The sequence below is a fragment of the Panthera pardus genome, unplaced genomic scaffold (genome assembly GCF_024362965.1).
Source record: "Panthera pardus isolate Hobbes unplaced genomic scaffold, ASM2436296v1 HiC_scaffold_16, whole genome shotgun sequence".
Taxonomy (NCBI): Eukaryota; Metazoa; Chordata; class Mammalia; order Carnivora; family Felidae; genus Panthera; species Panthera pardus.
This window is the reverse complement of record NW_026526721.1, coordinates 70,175,608-70,203,201: the sequence shown is the minus strand read 5'-3', so window position 1 is coordinate 70,203,201 and position 27,594 is coordinate 70,175,608. Positions and strand designations below refer to the sequence as shown.

The window sequence follows — 27,594 nt, the reverse complement described above, 5'->3', positions numbered from 1 at the left end:
ACTCAATTGTTACTTATTCAAGGAGACTGTGCCAGGTTTGAAGTGACTGAAGAATTAGCCTCTGTGGAACAACTGTAGGCAAGAATATTTTCAAAATGGAATGATACACTTTAAATGGTTAAATTAAATCTCAATAAAGGTGGTTTTATTTTCTTAAAAAGAATACACAAGAAAACATTATTTCAGTATAATCCAAAGTGGACTCCACTAAGATGTGTTACAACTGATTGTGGGAGAAATATGTGTGGAGCTGAAAAAGTTTAGTTGAACTAATTTACAGAGCTTGAGAAAATGTAAAGCATTTAAAGCTTGTTCATTGTATTACCTGAGCAGTACTTTGTGGAAACATTTGAATTTATTATGTGTCATTGAACCAGTAGTTATCAACTGCAATCTTCATTTGCTCTAATGGATTTAACCCTTATTGCTCCCATGAATTTTCCTCTGAAACAGAAGCGAATATCCTGACTTATTCTAATAGCAGTTTAATATGTTAGAATTGGTAAAGTTTCATTGGAAGGTTGTTGTTCTTTTTTTTTTTTTTTTTTTTTAATGTTTATTTTTGAGAGAGGGAGAAAGAAAGGGAGAGAGAGAATCCCAAGCAGGCTGTACACTGTCAGCACAGAGCCCATTGTGGGGCTTGAACTTGCAAACTGTGAGATCATGACCTGAGCTAAAATCAAGGGTCAGATACTTGACTGACTGAGCCACCCAGGCACCCCTGGGAGTTTCCGAATATAGATGTAACGTTAGAATTTTTCTGAATGAGAACTACTCCCAACCACTATTATATAGAACAATGGAAAATGGCTCTGAAAATTAGGTTTTGCTGAAGACTTGAAAATGTTTCTTAGTAAGTTAAACCTAATGCTACAAGGGGAAAACAGTGTTGATAGTGAAACTTATGTGGTAAAGTCGTTTTGAAAGCTGCTAATGTTGAATCACAAAATGCTGCTTTATACACTTCCCCTATTGTTACCAGTTACAAGAGGCAAAATCTCCATTCCCACATAAATATGGGGTAGATACATTTTCCAGCCTCAAATTATATTTTCATTAGATTTTAGACCTTGATGCAAGCGCAAAAGAAATTTTTGTATTTCACAAACCATTCAACTGTAACGCCACCTCCTCTTTCAGTTGCAAGTAATTCATCTCCAATGTAATAGCATGCTAAAAGGCAAATATCAAGAAAAGAATCTAACAGAATTCTATAAATGCCTTCCAAGTGATGAATAATTCTTAATTAAAATTCTATTTTCATGGATTAATGTCAGTATCTTTGTGACTTTTAAGAGTTTTAAAGAATACATAAAATCTCATTACAGATCAGCATTAGCAGATAAACGTTTGCAATCAACTTTGATGATAAGGAACATTAACTTCCAACCCCAATTCAGTGAAACACAACATCCTCCCATAAAAAATTATCCCAGTCTTCTCATTAGTACATCTGTATGGTCAGAAATTATATTCTATTATTACTTTGCTATTCTGTTATTATCATCCTTATTATTATTATATGTTGAATTTCATCAATAAAATATACATGGAAGTTCTTTTTTCCTTATAGAAGTATGTATACAATATCCTTGATTTTTACCTCTTTGCCCACAAAACTTAATATATTTACTATCTGACTCTTTATAGGGTAAGTTTGCCAACCAGTGTCAAAGTTTATTCTTTGACTGTCCTACTCTGTCAGTTCTTAGACCTCTGCTTTATTGATGATCTTGTCATTCATTCTACCTCACTCTTTGTCATACCTTAGGCTAGTGGTTACCAAACCTTAATCTCTTCATGATTTCAGTTTCTCATTTTCTAAGCACTATCTCCTGTCATTGCTGCTGATGCTTTCTGGTACTTAGGTTTCAACAATCTTTTATCTCTACTAGGACCTACAGTCCAGTCATTATACCTCCTTTTCACTAGCGCTCCTTTTCCTCAGCATCTCTTTCCTTTCCAGTTTAAATTCTGTTGTCATCATAATCACTACTTTGCTTAACTCATACTTTTTGTTCTCTCTCATACATAGTACTCACTTGGCTAAATTACAACTTTGGGAAATTTAACTCTTGCCGTTTGTGAAATAAAACAAAGCTGTGCTGAATTAGGGTCACATTAAACATTAAGTGGGGCCCTTAATGCCTTTTGGAAATCGTGTATTCCCTCACAGTCCATTCAGTCTACCACTCATCTAGATGGAGTCCATATTTCAGCCCATGAGCCAGTTCCACCTGTTGCCTGTTAGGGTAATTAAACTTTTATTGGAACATAGCCATATCCATTCCTTTATGGAATGTCAGTGGCTGTTTTCTCCTTCCAGTACCAGAGTTGAGTAACTGTGACAGAGATTGTATGACTCTGAAAGCCTAAAATATTCACTGTCTGATCTTTTACAGAAAAAGCTTGCCAACCTTTCTCCCAAATATTTCATACCTTCTCCTTTTCATAAACCTCCAACATTTCCTCCTACCCTCTCACTTTCAGCTGATTGTCTGTTTCCTATTTCACTGAGAAAATCAAAATAATCAAAAGAGAACTTTAGTTCCTAGTACTGTATGTATTCCTCTGTGAGTTGGAAAGCTTTCGATCTTTTGGAGGAAGATGGGCTAATAGTGATTTATTTTATTTTGCAAAATAGCTGGGGATTTTTCTGGTGTTTTGTATACGTGTACATTTAGATAGTTTAAATTTTCGTTACCTTTTTCTTCTTAAGGGAAATATATTTTCTTGGCTTTAAACTTCTTTTTTTTCATTATTTTAAACTGAGGTTTAATATACATACAATAAGGTTTACTATTTTTAGTGTATGCACTGTGTATACAAATGTATAAAATTTATACATTTGTGTAACCACCACCACAGTCAAGATAGAGAACAGTTGTCACTCCCCCAAATTCCTCTCCAATTCCCATCCTTTGCCTCTTTCAGGATATCCTATAAATTAAACCATGTGGTTTGTATCTTTTGAGTCTAGCTTCTTCCACTTATCATAGTGCCTTTGAGAGTCATCTGTGCTGTTGATGCATCGGTTATTTCATTCTTTTTTACTTCCGAGCATTGTTCTATTGTATGGATATACCACAGTTGGTTCACCCATTCTCCAGTTGAGGTATATTTGGGTTGTTTCCAGTTTTGGGTGATTATGAGTGAAGCTTCTATAAACATTTGCTTTTAAAATTTGCATATAGCTTTTTTGTGAACACATTTTCATTTTGCTTAGGAAACTACCTAGAAGTGGATTTGCTGGGTCATATTTTAAGTGTATGTTTAACTTTATAAGAAACCACCAAACTGGTTTCCCAAGTGGCTGTACCATTTTGTCTTCTATAGTAGTTTGTAAGCAGTCCACTTGATCTGTATCCTTGACAATACTTGGTATTGTCATACTTCTTTTTTTTTTTTAGCCATTCTAATAGGCATGTACTTGTCTTTCATTGTTTTAATTTGCATTTTCTTAAGGACCAAACATGTTGATTATCTTTTCATGTGCTTATTTGCCATATGTATGCAAATACAGATATTTGAGGGATGGTTAAAAGTATCAAAGAATGTGTTTGGTAGCAGATATGTGATTTGCAGTTTTTTCTCCTATAGACTTATTTTTTCAAATTGATAGAAAAACATGATTTTCATGAAAGACCTCTTCGTGTTTTCCAAAATAATGTTACATTTAATTTCAGTTTTATGTACAATATTAACTTCCTATTTCTAAATGTAATACAAAATAAAAAGTAAGATAGTAATGAGTCTACATTAATTATTTTCTGAAATATGCAGAAACCCAAAACTAAAAATTTGGCAAAAATATTAGGCTTCATTTTTCTCCTTGTTAATATGGACGATAAGTTTTATTATATATTTCAAATAATTTTTTATATTCAATGGGTAATATAAGACTTCTTATATAACATCTGTTATCTAAAAAACGGGTTAAACTGTGAGTCAGTGTTTAGTACCAGAGTGATGAAGCACTAAAAGAATTTAATTTACATCATATGGAAAATAAATTACCTTTGGAAAGTATTTTTAACCTGTAACTTGTTTGTTTTTATTCTAATTATATACAATGTAATTCGTCAGATTTGTGCTTTGCTTGCAGCAATTAAAATGCTGTTACTGCATCATATATGGAATTAATGGCACAATCTCAGTAAGCAAAGATTCTCATTCACAGTGAATAGTCTTAAGAGTCCATAATGAAATTCATAAAGACTTGGTACCATCAAAATAGATTATATAAAATTTTAGAAATTCCATTGTAAAAGTATTGAAGTTGGTACTAAGTACTAAGTTTTAAAGTAGTAAGGCAGTTTGCTTGTCACTGACCATTTTTTTGGAAGTAGAAGATGGGGAGAAAGTAGACAGAAGATATTGGACTTGCTGTAAAATAACCCAGTCTCAGGTTGCCCTAATCCATTTGGAGATTTAGGTTATCAGTCCCTACACTGAGCGCTTAGAAGAAAGGGTGAACTCTCTTTAAAAGACATTAACATCATCCAGAGCCTCTACAAATTTTCATATGTAGTGCTTTGCATTCAGTCAAAAATTACAGTGCATACCAGGTGATAGGACAGAATCACAAAAAAGTAAGAGGAAAAATACAGATAATAAAAAACAGTCTTTAGGGTGGCTAAGATGATAGAATTATTTGGGAAAGAGTTTAAATCATAGAAAGAAAATCGTAGAAAGGTATAGAAAATAGTTAAAAAGATGGAGAATTTTACCAGAGAATTGCAGTCCGTAAAAAAAAGAAAATGAAAATTCTAGAACTGAAAAATAAAATATTTGATATACAGAGTATATATATATAACATAGGCTTAACAGAAGAATAGAGATAATGAAAGAGAGGGTTAGTGAAAAGTGGTTTGATATCACTAGAAAATATCACAGAGAAAAAAATGAAAACAGAAAAAGAGACATAAAGGATGTAACCTTTTCCACTGGGATATAGAAAGTGCTAGTCATGATAGAAAAAAATTTGATAAATTGGGTTACATTAACGTTAAGACTAGGTTCGTTAAAGACTCTGTTAAGAAAGTGAAAACTAAACCTGATGATTATGTACAGAATTCCTACTAATTTGTTATGGAGAAGACAAGCTAATAGAAGGGTAGGTAGAACTCTTGAGCAGTCACTTAACACACAAAAAGGATACCCAGATGATTAGCAAACCTGTGAAAGGGTATTCAATTTCATTAGCCATGAGGAAAATTGCTTAAGATTGCAATCCAGTACCACTTGAACACACCCCAGAATGGCTAAAATGGAAAATACACACCCTACAAAGTACTTAGAAGGATGTGGATCACTCAGAACTCTTATATACTGCTGTCAGGTATGTGAATTGGGACATCCACTTTAGTAAACTTTATCTGCCAAGGCTGCACATGTTGTGTTTATATAGTACACGTATATTCACCAAAAGGCATGTATAAGAATGTTAAAGCAACATTGTTATTAATAGCCCAAAACTGAGAACATCCCAGATTTCCATAAAGAGTTGAGTCAATAAATCCTAGTACGCTCATGTGATAGAATACCAAACACGATGTTGTGATAAATCTTAAAAGCATGACGTTGAGTATAGGAAGCCAGACACAAAAGAATACATACTGTATGACTCCATTCAGTTTAAGTTCATAAAAAGGCAAAATGAATTATGTGTCAGAAATCAGGATAGTGAATACTGATGGAGAGAGGGTAGAAGTGCATCTGTGTGCATAGATTCTATTTCTTGGATAGGATACTGTTTACACAGGTGTATTATTCACTTTGAGAAAATTCAGTAAACTGCATTTATGTTTCGTATACTTTTGTGTAAGTATATTACACCTCAATCTATCTGTTTTTAGAATATGATAAAGGTATCGTCTGTGTACTTTTTTGTATGCTTAAAATTTCCATAACAGTTTATTAAAAGGCAAAACTAATCTCTGGTGTCAGGAGTGATTATCTTTGAGAGATTAGTGACCAAGTGAGGCTTCATGAAGTGCTTAGGAGATGCTAGTGATGTTCTTTTTCTTGATTGTGGGTGCTGGTTAAATGAGTCAGTGGACTTTGTAAAAATTGAGTGAACTATGATTATGATTTGTTTACTTTCTCTATGACTCTTACACTCCAATAAAAGCTTTGCTTGCTTAAAATGAAGGAAGGAAGAAAGAAATAATGGCAAGCATTAGGTAAAATAAAATTGACTGTTGATAATTATTAAAGCTGAGTGATGGGTACAAGTACTCTTTATATTGTTTTGTGTGTGTTTGAAAATATAATAATTAATATAAACTATAGGGACAGACAGCAGATAATAAGTTGCCTGGAGAAGGGGGAATAGAACGAGAAAGGGTGAGAGGAAGGGATTATATAGTTGAATTCATTGTCTTGAATGTGGTGATGTTTTCAAAGGTATATTCATTTGTGAAAACTTATCAGTCAAATAGTATAAAAAAAAAACACACAAGAAAACCTAGGTTCCATCTATTCCACTCTTGTTCTTTTCTTGTCATTTCCAGACACTGACAGGCACTTAGTACTTGTTAATGAATTGATGAAAGCCTGGTGTGCATTTGGTCCACAGTTTGGGATTGCTCTGAGATAAACCATGAGGTAGATAGACGCATTTGCTGCTGATGTGATTTTTCTGGAGATGAAAGAATGCCACCAGTGTTTTTGTTCCTGGGCCTGATTATATTAGTACCATGACTTTGGGCAAAGGTTTCCTAGCCTGGCAACTGGGGATAATGTATTTAATTGGTAAGAATAGAGTTGATTCAACTGTAAGAGTGCCCAGCAAGTGCTTGGCACATGGTAGGTGCTCAGTAAAATGTTAAGATTAAAAACATAAACCAGACAGGTGTTCTAGGTTGGAATGCTATTTCACCCACATTTTTAAGATGACACTTTAAAAAATAGAATAAACAAGAACCGTTGTGCTTGTTTATTATCTTTGTTTAACTGACAGCTGAATTCAGAAAAATATAGCTGCTTGAAATTGTTACTAATTCTGAGTCCCATTGTCTGAATTCTTCGCTAAAAGTTCTCTTATGCTACTTGCCCATGTTAGGTTATCTATACCATCCTTCTTAGATGCACTATATATGAAATAAAAGTGTTGGCTGCAATTAATGTAAAAAGGCAAATCATTTTTATTGTGACAATAGAGACAGTGGGCAAAAAATCAAAAGACCCTGATTAGGGCTCAGATTAGGAAAAAATATTTTAGTGATTAAAAAAAACTATGTTTTGAGAGAATGCTTGTTCATCCTTTGATGCCCTAGTTAATTTTTTTTTTCAATTTTTTTTTTTTAACGTTTATTTATTTTTGAGACAGAGAGAGACAGAGCGTGAACAGGGGAGGGGCAGAGAGAGAGGGAGACACAGAATCTGAAACAGGCTCCAGGCTCTGAGCTGTCAGCACAGAGCCCGACGCAGGGCTCAAACTCACAGACCGTGAGATCATGACCTGAGCCGAAGTCAGACGCTTAACTGACCGAGCCACCCAGGCGCCCCAATTTTTTTTTTAAATAAAGGAAAGCTGATGTGCATTTGCCCAATCTTATATGAGGATAGTGTCATAAATAAGAAAGATAAGCTGATGATGGGTTTCTTTCTTTTTATGGAATGCAGTACAGAATACTGCATAGAATAGAGTTCAGTATAGAATAGAGTCTGTTGATTTGGTAACCTCTTTATGTGGTTAGTGTAATCTTAATTGTTTTCTAGAGCACTTGTAGCTCCAGAGGTAGCTGGAAAATGGGGTTTTATATTAAGTTCAAGATCAGACTAAAATGTTTACAAGTCAAGGTAGTGCTTACTTAGCTCATTGTTTAAAATTTACATTTGAGGTTCTAACTTAAATTTCCTTTTGTTATTATTTTAATTTTAATCTTGTACCGCCTAGGTGTTATCATTAGGACATCAATCACTTAGTGTTAATATGCTTAGATATTGTTACACGTTGTGTATTGGATGCATGTATTGGCCCATTAGAGAAATAAGATGTGGAAATTGCCATAATTGTATGATGTTCAGTTTAATTTTAGACTTAGGACAGTGTTTGTTTGTGTTCCACATGTGAGTCCTAGACCAACTCTCAAATCTTTAAAATTGTGAATAAGGTCTGCCTGGGATATTGCTCTTACTGGAGGTGACTGATAATTTTTTACTGTTGTCTGTCTCATAAAGCGAAGTCTAAAACCTAAGCCAAAAACAGCTCCCCACCTGTCATTTGCTGTTTCATCTTAAGAAGACTAGACCACTTAAAAAATTACAATGTAAATGTATAATTTCATAGCCCTGCAAAAGAAAAAAAGCCAAAGGAAACGAAAGAACTCTTTCTTCATTTTCTTTTGTGGGAGGAGGTGGTGACCCCAACCAGTTACTTTTTTAAATGGGCAAATATTATCAATGTTTCTAAAGTTTAAAATGGCAGAAGTTGGAAGTTTCTCCCTGACCTCCATTCTAGGGAAAGAAAGCCATTCTATTGTACTGGAAAGGTGGGCTTTAAAATTTGGTACCTGGAAAAATTACTTTTTCCTTTAGTTAACTTAAAACCTTTTGGGGTTTTTGTGGTCAGTATTGATTTAACCGATATGTCTTAATGTTACTGTGGCATCTTCACAGTTTTTATTACTGACCTAATTTATATTTCATTGGTTGTAGTTTAGTCTCAGATTATTTCCTATAGAAGATAGTTTTTTGCATAGTGCAAGCATACCTTATTCTATTGTGCTTTACAGATACTGCTTTTTTTTTCTTCAAATTTAAGGTTTGTGGCAACTGCGTCAAGTATGTCTATTAGTGCCATTTTTTGGATAGCATTTGTTCACTTTGTGTTTCTGTCACATTTTGGTAATTCTTGCAGTATTTAAAACTTTTCATTATTATATTTGTTACGGTGATCAGTGATCAGAGATTACAGCTTGCTGAAAGCTTAGATTTTTTAATTAAGAGAATGTGCTTTTTTAAGACATGCTGTTGCACACTTAATAGATTATAGTAGAGTGTAAACATAACTTTTATTTGCACTGGGAAATTTAAAAATTCATTTGACTCCTGTCATTGCAATATTTGCTTTATTGTGGTAGTCTGGAACTGAATCCCTCAATATCTCTGAGGTGTACCTTTTATGCATTCTTCTTAGACTGATAAATGATCTTTCAAACCTCCTGGAAGGACTATAGCAAAAGATACATTTTCTAAAGTTGTAAGCAAATAACTGAATATGTGATTACTAGCCCATGTATTTATTTCAGTAATCCTTCTTGTTTCCCTTTTCCAAAACTTATTATCAAAGTTAAGGGTGTTTGCATTTGGGATATTATAGTCTAGCCATTGGGTTTATAACTATAATCAATATGTAAATATAATGATAATCATTTATTAACCTCTTCATTTCTTTTTTTTAATAACTAACATTTATTGAACTATTAAAGTACACCAGGTTTCATTTTTAAATTAGTTCACACAGGTTATCTAATTTATTACTTTACAGATAAGAATATCAAGCCTTAAGAGTTTAAATAACATGCTCAGTTTCTCACAGTTAAGAAATACTGAGCCCAGCATTAAAATCCAGCCGGTCTGCCTCTAGAACCTGTATTCTTAAGTATTTACAGTGCTTCTCATAATAGTGCCTGATCTTTTTTGGTTAGTGTAATATTGGTTATTCTTGTGAATTTTGTCATACCTACCTGTTTTTATGATTTGCTGAAGATGGACCGTTCCTTCTGTTGTGAACTATGTATTACTGGATAGGCCATGTGAATTTTGTCATAGGTTTAGTATTACCATAAATATTTTTGACCTAGATTTTAAGAAGACTTCGTTAAATATATTCACTATCATAGAATTGGTTTGGGGGAGGAATTTTAGGAGAAAATGATCCTAAAGGAGAGAAAAAACATGGTAAGTTTATAGGAATTGGAAGAAGGCAACTTTGATTAGAACTCAGAAAGTAAAGGAGGGAATTGTGAAGAAACATCAGACATGCAGGGGCCAGTTGATAGAGAACCCAGTTGTTGTTGTTGTTGTTGTTGTTGTTGTTGTTGTTGTTGTTTTAAATTCTAACAGTGGAAGGCCATGGATAGGATTTAAAGGTGATCAGATGTACTTACATTAACAAAATCTGGGAGTGGTATGGAATTGTAAGGAGATGAGAGCAGATCCCAGAGAGACTGCTATAAAAAGGTTATTATATAAATAGTCCAGTCCAGGGCATGATAGTGTCTTGAACTTGGGTGATGACAGTGGGAAATGAAAAGAAGTGGGGGGGTTTGGCAGGGATTTAATAGGTGGAACCTGTTAATCAGTTGCATATGGAGAGAGGGGATAAAGAGAAGTTGTGTGGGCCTTTGGGGTGCAAAACTGGATGAATGGGAGTGCCATCCATATGAATAAGGAATCAAGAGAAGGACTAAGCTGTGGGTTGAAGATCACAAGGTTAGTGTGGGATATGATGTATTTGAGATCCCCAGGTGTTCTGGAAGTGGATATGTTTGTTGAGTATGCAGTTTGGATGTATGGGTTTGCAACTCAGATTTAAGTGTAATTAAAGCGATGGAAGTAGATGAGTTTCCCTTCTTGCCAAATAAAAAGAAAGAAAAAGCAAAAAACTTAGGAGGAAGCCTTAAAGAACTAAAACATTTCATAGGTGGAGGGAAGAAGGTGAGCTGGGAGCAGGTGGAGATGCCTAAGGAGCATGGCTGCCATAGAAGGAAGCCAAAGAGAAAGCTAATTTAAAAAAAAAAAAAAAAAAAAGGGATCACTTGAGTTGAATGCTGTTGAGAGGTCTACTAAGTTAACTGAAAAGATTTGGTTGAATTTGATAACTTGAAGGTGATGTGCAAGAACCATTTGATGAAATAAGTGCAAAAGCCAGATGGGAATGGTTTGAAGAGGAAGAAGAGGCATAGTTGAAACTGCTAACAATCAGATTAATATGTCAGTCCACACTGAGCTACTTTATGCATAAAGTTTATGTCCTTAATGCTTGTATATCATTTGGCCCAACAATTACTCATATATTAGAGTAAGAATTCTTACCCGTAAGTAGCTCAATGTGTGCAGTGTTAAAGTTACCAGGGAGAAACACCACAGTGCGAAGAATTTGTGGTCTCAGTGGATAACCATTAGAAGAGAAACCCGAGGCTTCTTGGGTATTGGAGATTACCATTAGCAGAACACCTTGTTTTTTCCTCCCCATGTTACAGCTTTCCTGAATTGAAAATAGTATTTATAAACTTCTTATTTTTTAAGTAAGCTTTTTCTTCTAATCTTGAAATTACTCAAACGCTGCATAAATTGTCTTTTCTAGTAGAGGGGCCCTGGCTTTCAAGGGGAAAAGCAGTAAAAGGATTTTCTTTTTTAAAATTTTTTTTTTTCAACATTTTTTATTTTTTTATTTTTGGGACAGAGAGAGACAGAGCATGAACGGGGGAGGGGCAGAGAGAGAGAGGGAGACACAGAATCAGAAACAGGCTCCAGGCTCCGAGCCATCAGCCCAGAGCCTGACGCGGGGCTCGAACTCACGGACCGCGAGATCGTGACCTGGCTGAAGTCGGACGCTTAACCGACTGCGCCATCCAGGCGCCCCGAGTAAAAGGATTTTCTATGTATTAATTTTATTCTTAGAGAAATTATGTATCAGTCATTTTATTTTTTATTTCCTTTCAAAAGACATAACAAAGTACCAAAGTCGGGAGTAAGATACAGAGCACATTATCACCATTACTTCCCCCACCACACCTGATCCCCCTGTTAATAACCCTGTTACCATTACTTTTTAATATAATATTTGAGAATAATAGCCAGCAAAAGTACATACACACAAAATATATTACAGGCCAAAAACCAATTTTTGCAACCAATATTATTGCATACTTGAAAAACCCATGAGTGTCAATGAAAAATTATTGCAAACTAGTAAATTCAGTAAAATAGAAAACCATACACTTTGTATATACACACCCACAGTAGAAGATATAACAGAAGAAAACACCCTTTTTTACAGTATCAACAATAAGAAATGTGGGATATCCCATATGAAGAAATCACTAAAACACTGTTGACACAAAACAAAACTTGATGAGGGGCGCCTGGGTGGCGCAGTCGGTTAAGCGTCCGACTTCAGCCAGGTCACGATCTCGCGGTCCGTGAGTTCGAGCCCCGCGTCAGGCTCTGGGCTGATGGCTCGGAGCCTGGAGCCTGTTTCCGATTCTGTGTCTCCCTCTCTCTCTGCCCCTCCCCCGTTCATGCTCTGTCTCTCTCTGTCCCAAAAATAAATAAAAAATGTTGAAAAAAAAAATTAAAAAAAAAAACAAAAACAAAACTTGATGAAATGGAAGGACATATTTCCCCTTCCCTGTTCCCCCCCCCCACCCCCCCGCCCCGGGTTGGTTGGTTATTTATTTATTTATTTATTTAGTGGTAAGAAAGGTCAACATCATAAAAGATACCAATTAAAAAAAATTTTTTTTTAACGTTTATTCATTTTTGAGAGAGCGAGGGAGACAGAGTGCAAGTGGGGGAGGGGCAGAGAGCGAGGGAGACACAGAATCTGAAGCAGGCTCCAAGCTCCCAAGCTGTCAGCACTGAGCCAGACTCGGGGCTCAAACTCACTGAGAGATCATGACCTGAGCTGAAGTCATACATCTAACCAACTGAGCCACCCAGCTGCCCAGGGATACCAATATTTTAATAAGTTAACGTAAACATTTCAGGCAGCTCTCCCTTTCCTACTGCAGTTACTAGACAAGATAATTTTGAAGTAATATGGAAAGTGGATAAACCAGAACAGCAATGAGGGGGATTAGCCCTACCAGATGATAAAATGTATTATAAAGTCATAAAACATTTTCTTTCTGGCTTATGAACAGTTAGACCAATGGAACAGAATAGAAGGTTTAGAAATAGACCCATGGAACTTACTAGTATATGATTTTGATTAAAGAAGTGATTGAAAAAAGTGGAACTTTTCAGTAAATGGTGTTGGGAAAACTAGATAGTCATCTGGACCTCAGGATGAACCCCAGATATATCAGATTTAATGTAAAAGATGAAACTACAAATATGTCTTGAAAATATGGGCAGATTCTCTACATCCATGCTAACATTTGTGATTGTCTTTTTTATTTTAACTTTCCTATTGGGTGTGAAGTATATCATTGTGGTCTTGATTTGCATTATCCTAATGAACAATGATGAGCATCTTTTCAAGTACTTATTGACTGTTTGCATATCTTTGGAGAACTGTCTATTCAGATCTATTGCCTATTCTTAGATTGTCTTTTTAACTGTTGAGTTGTAAGTGTTCATTTCATATACTGGATGCATATCCCTTATCCGGTACATAATTTACAAATATTTTACCCCATTCCAGAAGTTATCTTTTCACTTAAAAAAAAAAACAACACAACATGAAGTTGAGCATTTTAATCATTTTTAAGCATACAATTTAGTGGCATGAAGTACATTTAAAATATTATGTGACCAAATGAAAACCTCTAACCATTAAGCAGTACAACTCTCCTTTCCTCCCTATCCCAGGCCTTGGTAATCTCTATTCTACTTTTGTCTCTGTGAATTTGCCTATTCTAGATAACCTCATCTATGTGGAATCATTCAATACTTGTCTTTTTTGTGTCTGGCTTCTTTCATTTAGCATAATTTCTTTAAGGTTCACCCATGTTGTAGCATGTATCAGAATTTCATTTCTTCTTATGGCTGAATAATATATCATGGTATGTATATATCACATATTGCTAATCCATTCATCTGCTGATGGACACTTGGGTTGTTTCCATCTTTTGGCTGTTCTTAATACTGTTTCTGTGAGCATTGGGGTACAAGCATCTGAGTGAGTCGTTGTTTTCTATTTCTTTGGGTATGTACATAGAGTAGAATTGTCTGTGTTTAACATTTTGAGGGGTTGCTAGACTGTTTCCCACAGGAGCTATACCTTTTTTTCTTTTTACCTTCTTGATAGTGTTTTTTGAAGAATTAAACATTTTTTATGAAGTTCATTGTATTTTTTGTTTAGTTGATTGGACTTTTGGTGTCATATCTAAGAAATTATTACCTAATTCAAGGTCATGATATTTCTATGTTTTCCTCTGAGTGTTTTATAGTTTTCATTCTCACATTTAGGCCTATGATCTATTTTGAGTTTAGTTTTGTATATGATGCGAGGTAGGGGTCCAACTCTATTCTTTATGTGAGTGTCAAATTGGTCCAGCATCATTGTTGAAAAAAAAAAACAAAACGATTTTTTCCCCGTTGAAGTGTATTGGCACCTATGTTGAGAATCAGTTGACCATAAATGTAAAGATCTATTTCTGGATTCTCAATTCTATTCCTTGATCTATGTCTATCCTTATGCCATTACCACACTATCTTATTACTGTAGCTTTGTAGTAGGTTTTGAAATTAGGAAGTGTGAGTCTCCCTACTTAGTTTTTCTTTTTCAAGATTGTTTTGGCTATTCTGGATCCCTTGCATTTCCAAATGAATGTTAGGATCAGGTTCTCAATTTCTGCTTTGAATTTGTAGATCTGCTTGGAGAGTATTAACCGTCTTAAACAGTATTAAGTCTGCCAGTCCATGAATATCGTGCAGCATTAAATGAATTCTTATCAGTCCACTGATTTTCTCTTTTATCCTTTCTCACTTTTGAGAAGTGACTTTCACTTGTGAGCTCAATAAACTCTATCATCTACATTCTCTGTGTCAAAACATGCAACTGTTTTTTTCTTTTATTCTAAAATATAATCTGCACTCTCCTTCCCTTTTCATCTTAAGTCCTCTGAGATCTTGTTCTTTTGATTATTAATGATAATATTTCATTTTAATCTTAGTTCAGTGTTCCATTTCTCTCCTTCACTGGCTCTTTCCCTTCTGCCTTCAAATAAATTAATTTCAGTCTCTAACACTACTTGCTCTTAAATAGATTGCCTCCTAATTATTACTTCTCATCTCCTTTTCCTCATTTCTTTCACTTCCAAATTTTCTTAATAAGTTATCCTCTCTCCCAGCTTCGATTATTTCTTTGTTTTGTGGAATAAATGAATTGGTCTTGATTAGTTGTGTTAATCTTAATCTAGCCTCTGAACCGTTGAAGTCCGTGCTCAAAACCCTATTACATAGAAGTGGAACTATTCTGTCCTGAAATCTGGGTGGCACTCTTAGAGCCATTTGCCACAACAGCATCAGCCTTTGGGGATCTCTGTGGAGCCCCCAATGGCACAGTTTGAAAGCTACCACAAGGTCCCTTCGGCCCTAAAATTTGGTAACTCCATAGCAATTACAGAAGTTGCATTCTTGAAAGTTTCAAATAATTTACTTGTCACCAAATTAAATTAATATTCTCCTAGGCACCATTTCTCCTAGACCTTTTATAGTAACTAAACCCTTAGTTTCTCTGTTGTTTCCCACTACATTTTCTTTCTTTGGCTTTAATTACATACACAGTCTCTTTAAGTGCTATCCACTTTAAATTCTAACACCGGCAAGAAGCTTTTCCAAATCATACCAGCTCAGTAACATTTTTCCCACTAGTAATCCACTATAATAATCATTTATGCCATTCATTTGACACTTAAGTGCACAAAATATTTTGAGCTACATAAAGATAATTTAGGCTCAGATTCTGCCCTTAAATGTGATCTTGTAGAATAGAGATGTACAAAATAATTAGAGATGAATTAATGAGTGCCATAGGAGAGCCACAGATGAAGTTAGTTCTATGGAAATTTAAAGATCAAGATACTTTTCCTTGAAAGAATAGGGCAAAGGATCTCAGAAGATTTGGGTTGGAACTTGAAGGGAATGTAGCGCCTGAACACACAGGGGTAGGCATTCTTGAGTAAAGGAGCAGTGTGAATTGTAGCAGAGGTAGAAAAGCACAAGATGGTAGGTATTTTGATTTGGCTGGAGGAAAAGTTTTAAGAAGAAAGGTAGTGCGATAAAACGTTGTAAAAGTAAACTGGAGCTGGACATAGTTTTATTAGTTAGTTGTCTGTCTAATGTGTGCGTCTTGTTTTCCCAAGCTCTTTGAAGACAAGTAATGAATCTTACACTTTTAATCACCTGCAGCAGGGTTATGGGTTAGAGAGCAAGTATTCCATAAAATTTTGTCAAATGTATGAAAGATAGAAACAGTTGCTTCCCAAAAACATACTATTCAAGGTAACTTATTATCACACCCTTCTGTTTACTGTGGTTTTATCAGTAAAAACTATTTTAGATCTCCATAGTAATGGTTCCTTACAGCCAAAAAGTCCTTATGACACTTTAAAACATAAAATGGAGGGGGTGGAAGCCGGGGTTATGTGTCTGGTGACCAGTACTTGGTTTGATTCATTCCCCGCCAAAAAAAGGGCCTGAGAAATTCTGGTTTGAGTTGAGAAAAGTGATCAGTTATAAACAAACCTTTTGAAATTTAGTCTGTAATTTAAGTACTTTTTATGTTTTAATGAATTAGATTTTTAAGACTATTTCCTAGGATTCAGATTTCATTTAACCACAAATATTTGTTGAAAAGAAATGAAGAATTGAAAAGGTGTATGCAAGTATTGTGTTGGACTATGTATGGGTAACATTTTCTTTTTTCAAAAAATTTTCTAAAATAGTATTTTGTATGATTGAATAAAAAAGATTAAAAGCTTCAACCACTCTTACTAAAACCATGTCCATCTTGCTGTAAGTTCCTGGTACTGTTTGTCTCTCCAGAGAGTGTGTTATGTACACACATAATAGAAAGGCAGGGAAATTGAGTATGCCTGCTTTCAGTCTTTTCTTCCCAATGGCACATGCCAATCTTTTATTTTTATAAAGCACAATATTCTTTAATGTTTGTTTATTTATTTTGAGAGAGAGAGGAAGAGTATGCACAAGCACGCATGCTGGGGAGGGGCAGAGAGGGAGGAGAGGATCCCAAGCAGGCTCCATGCTGTCAGCGCAGAGCCTGACTCAGGGCTCCATCTCACAAACAGATTATGACCTGAGCTGAAATCAAGAGCCGGATGCTTAACCAACTGAACCACCCAGGCACCCCAAAGCAAAATATTTTTTACAAATTAAATTGGAAGATATATTTAATATAGGGGTAGAGTTTTTGTCATAACACTTGTTTTGTTTTAAACTTTCTATATCATGTGCTAGGTGAAAAACCATTTCGCTGTGATGAATGTGGTATGAGATTCATACAAAAATATCACATGGAAAGGCATAAGAGAACTCATAGTGGAGAAAAACCTTACCAGTGTGAATACTGTTTACAGGTAAGGGGTGGTTTAAAATGTTTGTTTTTTTAACCATTTTGCTGAGGTATGATGGACATTGAAATTCTTCTATCCTAAATTAAATTATAAAATCATTCTAGTAAATTAGAAAATGTCACTACTAGAACTGTTTGAAGAACCTCCCAACTGCTGTTGATTAGATTATAATTGGCAAACGACTCAACAAATTCATTTGGATTTGCTTATATTATTCTGCTTCTGTCTATTTTTATATTAATTACTTTTTTCTTTTCTTTTCTTGCTTGACGAAAAACACAAACTAAAACAAAAACTCACTGCTGAAATCTGAATTTGACAGTATTTTTCCAGAACAGATCGTGTATTGAAACATAAACGTATGTGCCATGAAAATCATGACAAAAAGCTAAACAGATGTGCCATCAAAGGTGGCCTTCTGACATCTGAGGAAGATTCTGGCTTTTCTACATCACCAAAAGATAACTCACTGCCAAAAAAGAAAAGGCAGAAAACTGAGAAAAAATCATCTGGGATGGACAAAGAAAGTGCTTTGGACAAATCTGACCTGAAGAAAGACAAAAATGATTACCTGCCCCTTTATTCTTCAAGTACTAAAGTAAAAGATGAGTATATGGTAGCAGAGTATGCTGTTGAAATGCCACATTCTTCAGTTGGGGGATCACATTTAGAAGATGCATCAGGAGAAATACATCCACCTAAGTTGGTTCTCAAAAAAATTAATAGTAAGAGAAGTCTGAAGCAGCCATTGGAGCAGAATCAAACAATTTCTCCCTTATCCACATATGAAGAGAGCAAAGTGTCAAAGTATGCTTTTGAACTTGTGGATAAACAAGCTTTACTGGACTCAGAGGGCAATGCTGATATTGATCAGGTCGATAATTTGCAGGAGGGGCCCAGTAAACCTGTGCACAGTAGTACTAATTATGATGATGCCATGCAGTTTTTGAAGAAGAAACGATACCTTCAAGCAGCAAGTAACAATAGTAGGGAGTATGCGCTGAATGTGGGCACCATAGCTTCTCAGCCTTCTGTAACACAAGCAGCTGTGGCAAGTGTCATTGATGAAAGTACTACGGCATCCATATTAGATTCACAGGCACTGAATGTGGAGATTAAGAGTAACCATGACAAAAATGTTATTCCAGATGAGGTACTGCAGACTCTCTTGGATCATTACTCTCATAAAGCTAATGGACAGCATGAGATATCATTCAGTGTTGCAGACACTGAGGTGACTTCTAGCATATCAATAAATTCTTCAGAAGTACCTGAGGTCACCCAGGCAGAGAATGTTGGATCAAGCTCCCAAGCATCCTCATCAGATAAAGCCAACATGTTGCAGGAATACTCAAAGTTTCTGCAGCAGGCTTTGGACAGAACTAGCCAAAATGATGCCTATTTGAATAGCCCGAGCCTTAACTTTGTGACTGATAACCAGACCCTTCCAAATCAGCCAGCATTCTCTTCCATAGACAAGCAAGTCTATGCAGCCATGCCCATCAATAGCTTTCGATCAGGAATGAATTCTCCACTAAGAACAACTCCAGATAAGTCCCACTTTGGACTAATAGTTGGTGATTCACAGCACTCATTTCCCTTTTCAGGTGATGAGACAAACCATGCTTCTGCCACATCAACACAGGACTTTTTGGATCAAGTGACTTCTCAGAAAAAAGCTGAGGCTCAGCCTGTCCACCAAGCTTACCAAATGAGCTCCTTTGAACAGCCCTTCCGCGCTCCATATCATGGATCAAGAGCTGGAATAGCTACTCAGTTTAGCACTGCCAATGGACAGGTGAACCTTCGGGGACCAGGGACAAGTGCTGAATTTCCAGAATTTCCCTTGGTGAATGTAAATGATAATAGAGCTGGGATGACATCTTCACCTGATGCTACAACTGGCCAGACCTTTGGCTAAAAAAAAGTGTAAATAATACTGGCACTTTAGAACAGATTAATCAAGAGTGGGGTTACTCTGTGTAAATGGAGTGCTGTACAGATTTAAGAGCAATGCGTTATAACAAGTTAAGCTGATATGAATAGCAAGATAATCCAATAACTGCATTTTGTTTGGTTAGTCAGCATTCTTTGAACTGCCTTACATGTTGTCACCTTTATAGAAGCAATGCATTACTTGTTTTAGAACAGAAACTTGCTATTCCACCTACACCGAGTTTAAAAGGAAAAAAAAAAAAGACTTTCGCACAATTGTTTCCTAATTGATAACATTGTACATTCTTAGGAGATTAGTAATTGTGTGAAATTTACTCATACTGTTTCTAAGTTTTTCAGCATAGTCATTGCACTTCAGCAGGGAATCTGAGTATACTTTACAGACAGAGTGAACTTCAGAGTTTAAATGTCAAGAGATTATGGCTTAAATAAATTAGTGTGTCCTATAGGAGGAAAAAAAGAAACCAAGAAACCACCGTTTAAAAAGAATGATATGCCATATACCCTTGATTTTCATTTTGCATTATATTGACATGTTTTTTTTTTTGAGAAAAGAAAGTAATAAAAATCTGATAGTCTAAGACTCCACTATTTAAAAGCCTAATTACTTTTAAAATATGCATACTTTCAAAACTTTTACCAAAATACGTAACTGTTGAAGCATTCACTTCTCAATGGAAGTATGCATATTGGTGTCAGTTTCTTTGTACAGTTGTACTTAGATATTTTTTATGATTTTTCATGTGCAGGTATCAAGGTTTTGAAGTTTTAGTAAAAAGATATTCTGTAGATTACATTCCCAAGAACATAATGCTTACACAAAATGTATATTCCACGTTTTAAAGCTTAATTGTATTTTACTTTACATATACACTTCAGTTAACATAGAGCACTTAGAATCTATTTGGTATTTTTGATTTCTCAAAGTAAAAAAAAAAATTAGATTTTTAGGTTTGATATGGTTGTGTCATAATCATCTCATAATTGACAGTTTTAATTTTTGGCAATAAAAGGAAATTGGATATCTTTGGAACTGTAAAACCTGGTTTAATCCTTCTCTTTCTAGAATCTTGATAGATTGGATAATTAAACAGTATCCAGAGAAACTAAAGAAATGGGCATTTTAATTGCTTATTTTATCTTGAATTACTTTTTAATGAACACTGCTCATTACAATTTTACAAACCAAAAGTGTTTACTAATTCTAGTAACTACAATTTCTTTTTCAGCTAGATGAGTGATCGGAAACTTTTTGTTGCATTTCAAAATCTAAATAAACTACAGACTTTATCCTTATACCACGAATGTTTTTTTTTTTTTAATATATATATATATATATATATACTTTGTCTTAAAATAATACAGCATGGTACCATAAATAGTGCTTTTATATATACACATATGTATACTTTTCTAAAGAATGATGGTTTGAGTTACACATTGGACAGTTTTAATTTTTGGAAAATAACATTACTTCTATTGATTTTATTATCCTCTTTAATTTGTTCCAACTTTTTTGCTTATTTTAATTTCCACCATGTTTGTCACAATGCACATACTGATGTAGCACCAGTGATACTCTAAAATTAATATTCTTGGAAGGTGAAACTTTATAGTTGCTAATTTCCACTTTAACTTTTATATTGGCCCTATAGATCTGCAGTCTTTGTTTCAGTATAGAATGTTACACATTTAAATTATTGTTTCTTTTATTTAATGTTATCCCAAGACTGTTCTCATAAAGGGAACAAAGAAAATATCAACCCTTAACATCTTTTACATTTATTTTGAATATTTTGGTGTTTTATGACAATGAATATAAATTATGTTTAATGTGGTTTCCTCTGTACGTTGGTTATTAAGCTTTGCTTGAAATATTAATTTTCCTATTTGACAGCTTTCTTTGCTGCCAAACTTTTCAAGAATTTTAGACTTCTCTGAGGTAGATGTTTAAGTTCTGCCATTACTGACTTTGAAGAATAGTGTGTGTTGTGTTATACATCATGCAATTGCAAGAAGGCTCTATTCAGGTGAGATGTGAAAAATGGAACTGTGCTCACGCTATATAGGTGTTTATATTTTTCTCATACTGTTATTTGATAATAGGCATTTATTTCCTGAGTTGATTTCTTTCTCTTTTTTCTTTCTCTTTTTCTTTTTCTGCTTCTTTTTCTTTTTCTTTTTCTTTTCCTCTTTCTCTTTCTTTCTCTCTCTCTCTCTCTCTCTCTCTCTCTCTCTCTTTCTTTCTCTCTTTCTCTTTCCTTTTTCCTTTTTCCTTTTTCCTTTTTTCTTTTTCTTTTTTTGAGCCTGGTCAAAAATTTTGTTCTTCAACAGCTTGTTCAGTCCTGGTATAGTATACAGTTTTTGTTTGTTTTAATATCACCAGCACAGTTTTTTTAGAGTGTGACTCTACTGCTGAGCAGTTAGGGTAAGCCAAGGAAGGCAGGCCTTTGAAAATGGTAGTTACGCAAGCAAAATTTCAGGTGTTGCATTCCTGTCTTTGGCACCTTTCTTTAAATATACATAATGGCAGACTTTTCTACCACATTGTAAGCATTTGATACTTTGACATAAGTTATTGACGTACCATTTAAGTATAGTAGTTGTGGCTCTCTTACTGTGAAATTCTAAATGCCTACCAGAATTACCTTGTATTATCATCATAGGATAAACATCTCAACAGTTTGGGTTTCCCCACTTTGCTTTAGAAAGTTACTTAATTTGTATCTGGGCATTAATAGTAAAAAGTAAGTAGCCTTTATGTGCTGCTGTAGATCAGAATATTGAGGATATGAGATAATCCTTCTGCAATTTGTGTTTTTCATTTCAGTTAGCAAAGTGTTCCATTAAAACATGCTCTTATACCATTAAACTTTTGGTCAATGTAAGGGAGGTATGCTTTTGCACTTAGGACCTACTCTCCTGTTTGAAGATTGGAAGCAGATCAGGTTAGATGAGGTAATCTCTGTTGAACATCTTGTAAAGCTTTTTTTTTTTTTTTTTTGACTTCTTATTGTACACATATTCATTTGGTTCAGAATATTTGAGTGGCTCTTAAATCTTTTGGATGTACTTGCAGATTTTCTGTTTGATACCATACAAATCCATCCTTTTAGCTCTGGCTGAGGACTGTCAGTGGTCGGGTAATTTTCCCTTTCTGACAGGCAAAAGAGGTCTTGTGCTCAGGGTAGGCTTTCATTACCACAGGGGAGAGAAACTTGCAAAGTGCCAGCTAGGTTAGATCTTTTGCCACTTCTTTCATTTTATCAATTTGGGTTTTTAAAGGGCTGTTTAAAAAAAAAAAAAAAGCCGGGAAACTTTAAAAGTAGGCATTACTGTAGTACCGCATTTCTTAGACATAGAACATCTTAAACTAGAACTTGTTTTTTCACAGTATAATTACTTGAAGAAGCACTATTATAATCAATGAGAAACTTTTTGACACTGCAATTTAATTTAAACTTTTTCCGTTTCAAATTGCTTTATTTCAGGGAAATAATTTTCCAGTTGTTTTGCTATATTCTGCAAATAAAACCGTGTTTCCTTTTTTCACTTAAACGTTGGTAGGAAACAAACTAAAGCAGACAAACATTTCTTGTTGTGTTTGTTGCTTTCTTTAATCCAATGGATAAAAAAGTAAAACCCTGTAAACATTATTTTATTTTTTTATGCAATACCATGCTGTAAATACGGTTCATCAAATAAGGATGTACCTATGATTGAATCTTTAATTCTGCACAGTTAGAGTTTATATATAAACGTGTCTTGACAATCAAGGACTTTTATGTGAGTCTTCCTTTATGATGTTTATTAATGTTATGCATTCCATTTGTTTTGAAGTGAGTACCAATGTGCTAATTTGTATTGTCTGAAAGTATGTAATGTTTTTACAGCTTGTTTTTAAGAATCTGTAAATATGTACAAACAAATCACAGTACTGCTTTATGTTAGAAGGCATATGATGTTGTACTGTACGTAAGCAATAATACATAGCAGTGCTAACTGTACAAGTAGCATCAGGAAAGTTCTAAAAACATTTCAGAGTTATTCTCCTTATTTCATTTAATAATGATTATCTTTAATCAGTTTTTATAAGTAAATTCCATTGTTCCTCCTACTGGAACATAACACTGTTTACACAGCATAATTGAAGTTGCAGGGGAGACAGGCTAAATCTGACTTCATCTGTACTCACTTTCACTAAGCATTGAATGGCCTTACCACTCTTCTGCAAGATGGAGGAAGACCGCAAAACTTAGTGCCCATCACACTGAAGGAAGGGGGTGTGGTTTTTTTTTTGTTTGTTTTTTGTTTTTTTTCCTGCTTCTGTACTGCTACCTAACTTTGTGGTTTGCTTTGGATTTAATATTTGTTTCTGTTTTAGATTCAAGCCCATAAGTTTTGAGGTGACTTCAGCTCCATTGTGACATAGTTCTCTTCATATTTCATAGCTACATTTCAGTAATTCTAAACTTTCTACTTTGATTTTTAGATATGTATTTTTCAAGCTTGATTTCTCAGCTGAACAGATGAATTTATTCAACTTCAATACAAAGAAAGACAAACCTATTGTAGTTTGAATTGAGTAGATATTATACTGTACAGAACAGCTAACTATTTGAACACACACATCACTGCTTTAGAAATAAAACCGCCAATTTATAAATGTATATGACCTACATTTTATAGGAGAAATGTTTTTAAATGCTAGTCATTTATATAATGTGCTTTGAAGGATTTGCTAGTCCACTTCTGTCACTTTTTAGTACACTGGTATCTTTTATATGTAATGTATGCTTTTTATTATTGTAGCAAAGCATTTCAGTAGAATGAATTTTGCAACAATATGGGGGGAATTTTTCATTGTTGGATTTGAATTATACTGGATTTTATCTGTGTAGTCTTGTCTTTATTTTAATGCTGTCTGGAAGGGAACTTGGTATCCAAATAAAGCAGGTAACCTCATTTTACTTCAAGGGCATACTGTGTAGTGCTGAATTTAATCTGGAAATCTGACGATTTTGAAAAGAAAAACACATTTATAAAAATTGTACAGAAGAAATTAAATGTGTGATGGAAATCCTTATGGTGGAGCACGTTGAATTTTCTGATATATAGTGTTATTTTCCTGGGATCCCCTATGCCTTCTTTGTATTTCAACTAATAAAGGAAAAACCCTGTCATTAAAACTGGTAGGATAATAGGATATTCTGATTATACAGTATTACTTTTCCTATCCCATTTTCTGACCCTTTCTCAATCACTGTAAATTTTTATTTTCTATTTCCTATTCATAATTAAACCTGTACATATTATAGACACTGTTGTATAAAACTCAATTGGGTTGCTATGCTTGAATGGGTAACTAAGTGGAAATATTATGGATACTGAGAATTCGTAATATCAGAACAAATTTCCAGGAGAAAGGGGCATCATGTGTCCTGGGAAGGTCACAGCAGATGTTTCTTCAACCCTCTGGTCTATCTATGTGAAGGAATCCACTATAAACTTAGTATCTTGGACAAGTGGGTCTTTCTTTCCCCACCTCCCCCCAAATATATGAGCACTAAATTTCAAAATCTACTCAGGTGAAAATTACTTTGCAATGAAACTTACCACATTGAAATTTTCACTGTTAAAGATATTTGTGATATTTTTAAATACAAATTTTTGCTCAGTAGTCAGCAGCCTGACAATTGAAATTTGGTAAGTCAGTGTGTTTTAAAATATATTTTACCCTCCAAAGAGAATTGTTTTCAAACAATTGGGAGGACTTCTGTTTGTTTAAATGCATTTTTTAATTGTCATTGTAAAAATAAAATCTTGCTTGACCCCGTATTATGCCATGAATGAATTGCTGAGCCTTTATAATACATGAAAGCTTGTTTCATGCATAGTCATGGAACATAGAAATGTTCTTTAAACTGACCTATTCATTAAGTGGTTTAATGAGTTTCACAGCTTCTGGCATTGTTGTCATGTAGTTAACCTTGCCACTTGGAGTTTATAATACCATTTTATGTATTGTGATACTAAAGGAAGCTGTTTTGTTTTATTTTTAATTGAATTATTAGACTAATTTATATTTGCAAATTCTGCATTTTAAATGTGGACACTTGCTGTTTGAAAAATAAAAAAAAATACAGAATACAGTTTTATGAATAATTTCCTAGCTGACTTTTTCACAATATTCTGAACCAAATAACTAATGGTAAATATTTAAAAACTGGTGCATAGATTAATATTAAAAAGAGAAGGATGTCTGTATGGAATTCACAGTTTTTGTACAAATTGAGTAACCATCAGCAGGAACTTTACTGTACTTTTGTGTAGAATGTATAGGCAGTTCTAAAATTTAGGAGTCAAATGTTACGGTCCAATATTGTAGACTTGAAATATGTTTAACATAGGTTTAAAAATTATGTGTTGTTGTTTTTTCTTTATGGGTAAGAGTCTGTAAACCCATCATATGTGGGTTTTTACCCCCTATTAGTGAAGACAGTTTTGTTTTTATCCATTTACCACCTTGCCAATCCCCTGTCTTGTGACACATTGTAAGAAAGCTGTCTGCAGTTAGGAGTGCAGTCCAGGTCCTTGGAACAATATAAACTAATGGCCTTTGCAGAGATTAATCCTAGGACCCTGGCTTTATTAGCATGGTGCTTTAAGTAACCATACATAATAATACCACTGATAGTCTATTAATCCATTTCCTAGATCTCAGTTTTTCTTGAATGGTTAGAAATGGTAGGTAGAGGGGTGGGGAGATATATACTCTACATGACACTTCTACCTTCTGAAGATTACAAGAAAAAATGAAATTGAAGTCACTTGAGTTAATGTTATCATAGAGTCTTACTTGACAATTTGTCATGCACAAAAGGAGTATGAAGATTTCTATGATTATGTTTGGATAGAAATTTACTTTTTTGCAGACTGCTGGCTATCCTGTCTCTCTTTCCCTCCCACCCCCAGCCTGAAAAGGTATTAGGATAAACTATATCCATTTGATGGCTTATAAAGAGTCAATGGAGCAGAAGAGTTTAAGTGCACTAAAGGTAAAATTTTTAGTTCCTCTTGTCATTTTCAAATGTCTTTAAAAGGACATTTATAGTAAAACATTATGCACACACCCATGCAGATGTGCATATGTGTAAGAGCTAGGATGTGAAATGTGATCCTATAAATGAGAATGACCATTTTCAAAGTGATTTTCAAACTACTGGAAAAACCCAAGTTTAGAAATGGACCTGAATGGAAAAATGGAGAACATTTTGAGTTTTTGCATATTTACGCATTCAGGTGAACTCTTAAAATCATAACTTAATTTTCCCTAGCTGCTCCCGTTCATAGTAAGATTCTGAAATTCATGCTTGTGTTAAGGTGGCCAAGGGAGCCAAAGAAATGTATTATTACCTGTGATGGTACTTATGTTTCTAATGATTTGAATTCTTACTTGCTGGGGCCTCGTATTCAGGATCCATCGCCTGCTAAGGAACAAGCATTGTGCTAGATGCACATAAATGGTTAAGTCTATTAACATCTTTATTTGGGCATCTGAGAGGTTTTTGAGGTGGTGGTAGTTGCAGGGTGTGGTACTGTACATTAGATTATTAAAGCATAAGATGTATTGGATGCTGTGCTGTGTAGCTAAATACCTCAGGCCTCATCAAATGGGTAAGTAGTAGATTTCTTTAGGACAGTTTTCTAGAGAACATAATTTTAATAAATTGGTTGCAGAAGATAGAAAATATATACAGGCCAAATAAAGTGGAAATAACGTTAAAAATATTGCCTAATTAAAATACCAAACTCACGGATAAAATTCAAACCTGGACTGTGGAAATGAGACTAGCCTTTGTTCAGAAGGAATGTACCTGTTACAGGAGTGGGAAATGAATGTGCTCTAGGGATTCGTGAACCCGAGGGGTACCTATATCTTAGTAGGGAGTTGGAAATGGATTCTGGAGGATGCTTTCCTGGAAATAGGAGAGCTAACTGAACCGGTGCTAATTAGTCATTCGACCACAGTCTTCATGGAGTGGTATTAATACTAGTTTAAATCATTTGAGTCACACATGAGCCAGTACTCCCAGCTATGATTATGTTTATGATGCTCTTTAAGTCAAATAACTTCCACTAACCCCTAATTATCTTACATTCTCTTTTCCTTGACTGTTTCCTTCAAGGTGTTTGGACCACTATGAAATTTACCCTTAAACCTCCTGAATAACAGTTTTCCTTTGTTTCTTTATGGGAATTCCAGCACTGTCCCACAACTGTTGTCGTGTTGATAATGAGAGTTAAGACTGATTGCTAGAGCACAAAATGAAATGGCAGAAAGAGGATACAACTGAGCAA

At 34.6% G+C, this 27,594-nt stretch overlaps 1 protein-coding gene across 9 annotated transcripts in view; it reads left to right on the top strand.

The window, feature by feature from the left end:
* The window catches only part of ZNF148 (zinc finger protein 148), a 124,876-nt gene extending 100,559 nt beyond the window's left edge, over positions 1 to 24,317 (top strand). For all 9 annotated transcript variants that reach the window (XM_019448657.2, XM_019448652.2, XM_019448655.2 and 6 more), the window contains 2 exons: positions 17,162 to 17,280; positions 17,600 to 24,317. In XM_019448657.2, coding sequence (XP_019304202.1) covers positions 17,162 to 17,280; positions 17,600 to 19,198 — 1,718 coding nt within the window. In that variant the 3' untranslated portion in view covers positions 19,199 to 24,317. The remainder of the gene's footprint in view (positions 1 to 17,161; positions 17,281 to 17,599) is intronic.
* Positions 24,318 to 27,594: the final 3,277 nt, after the last annotated feature.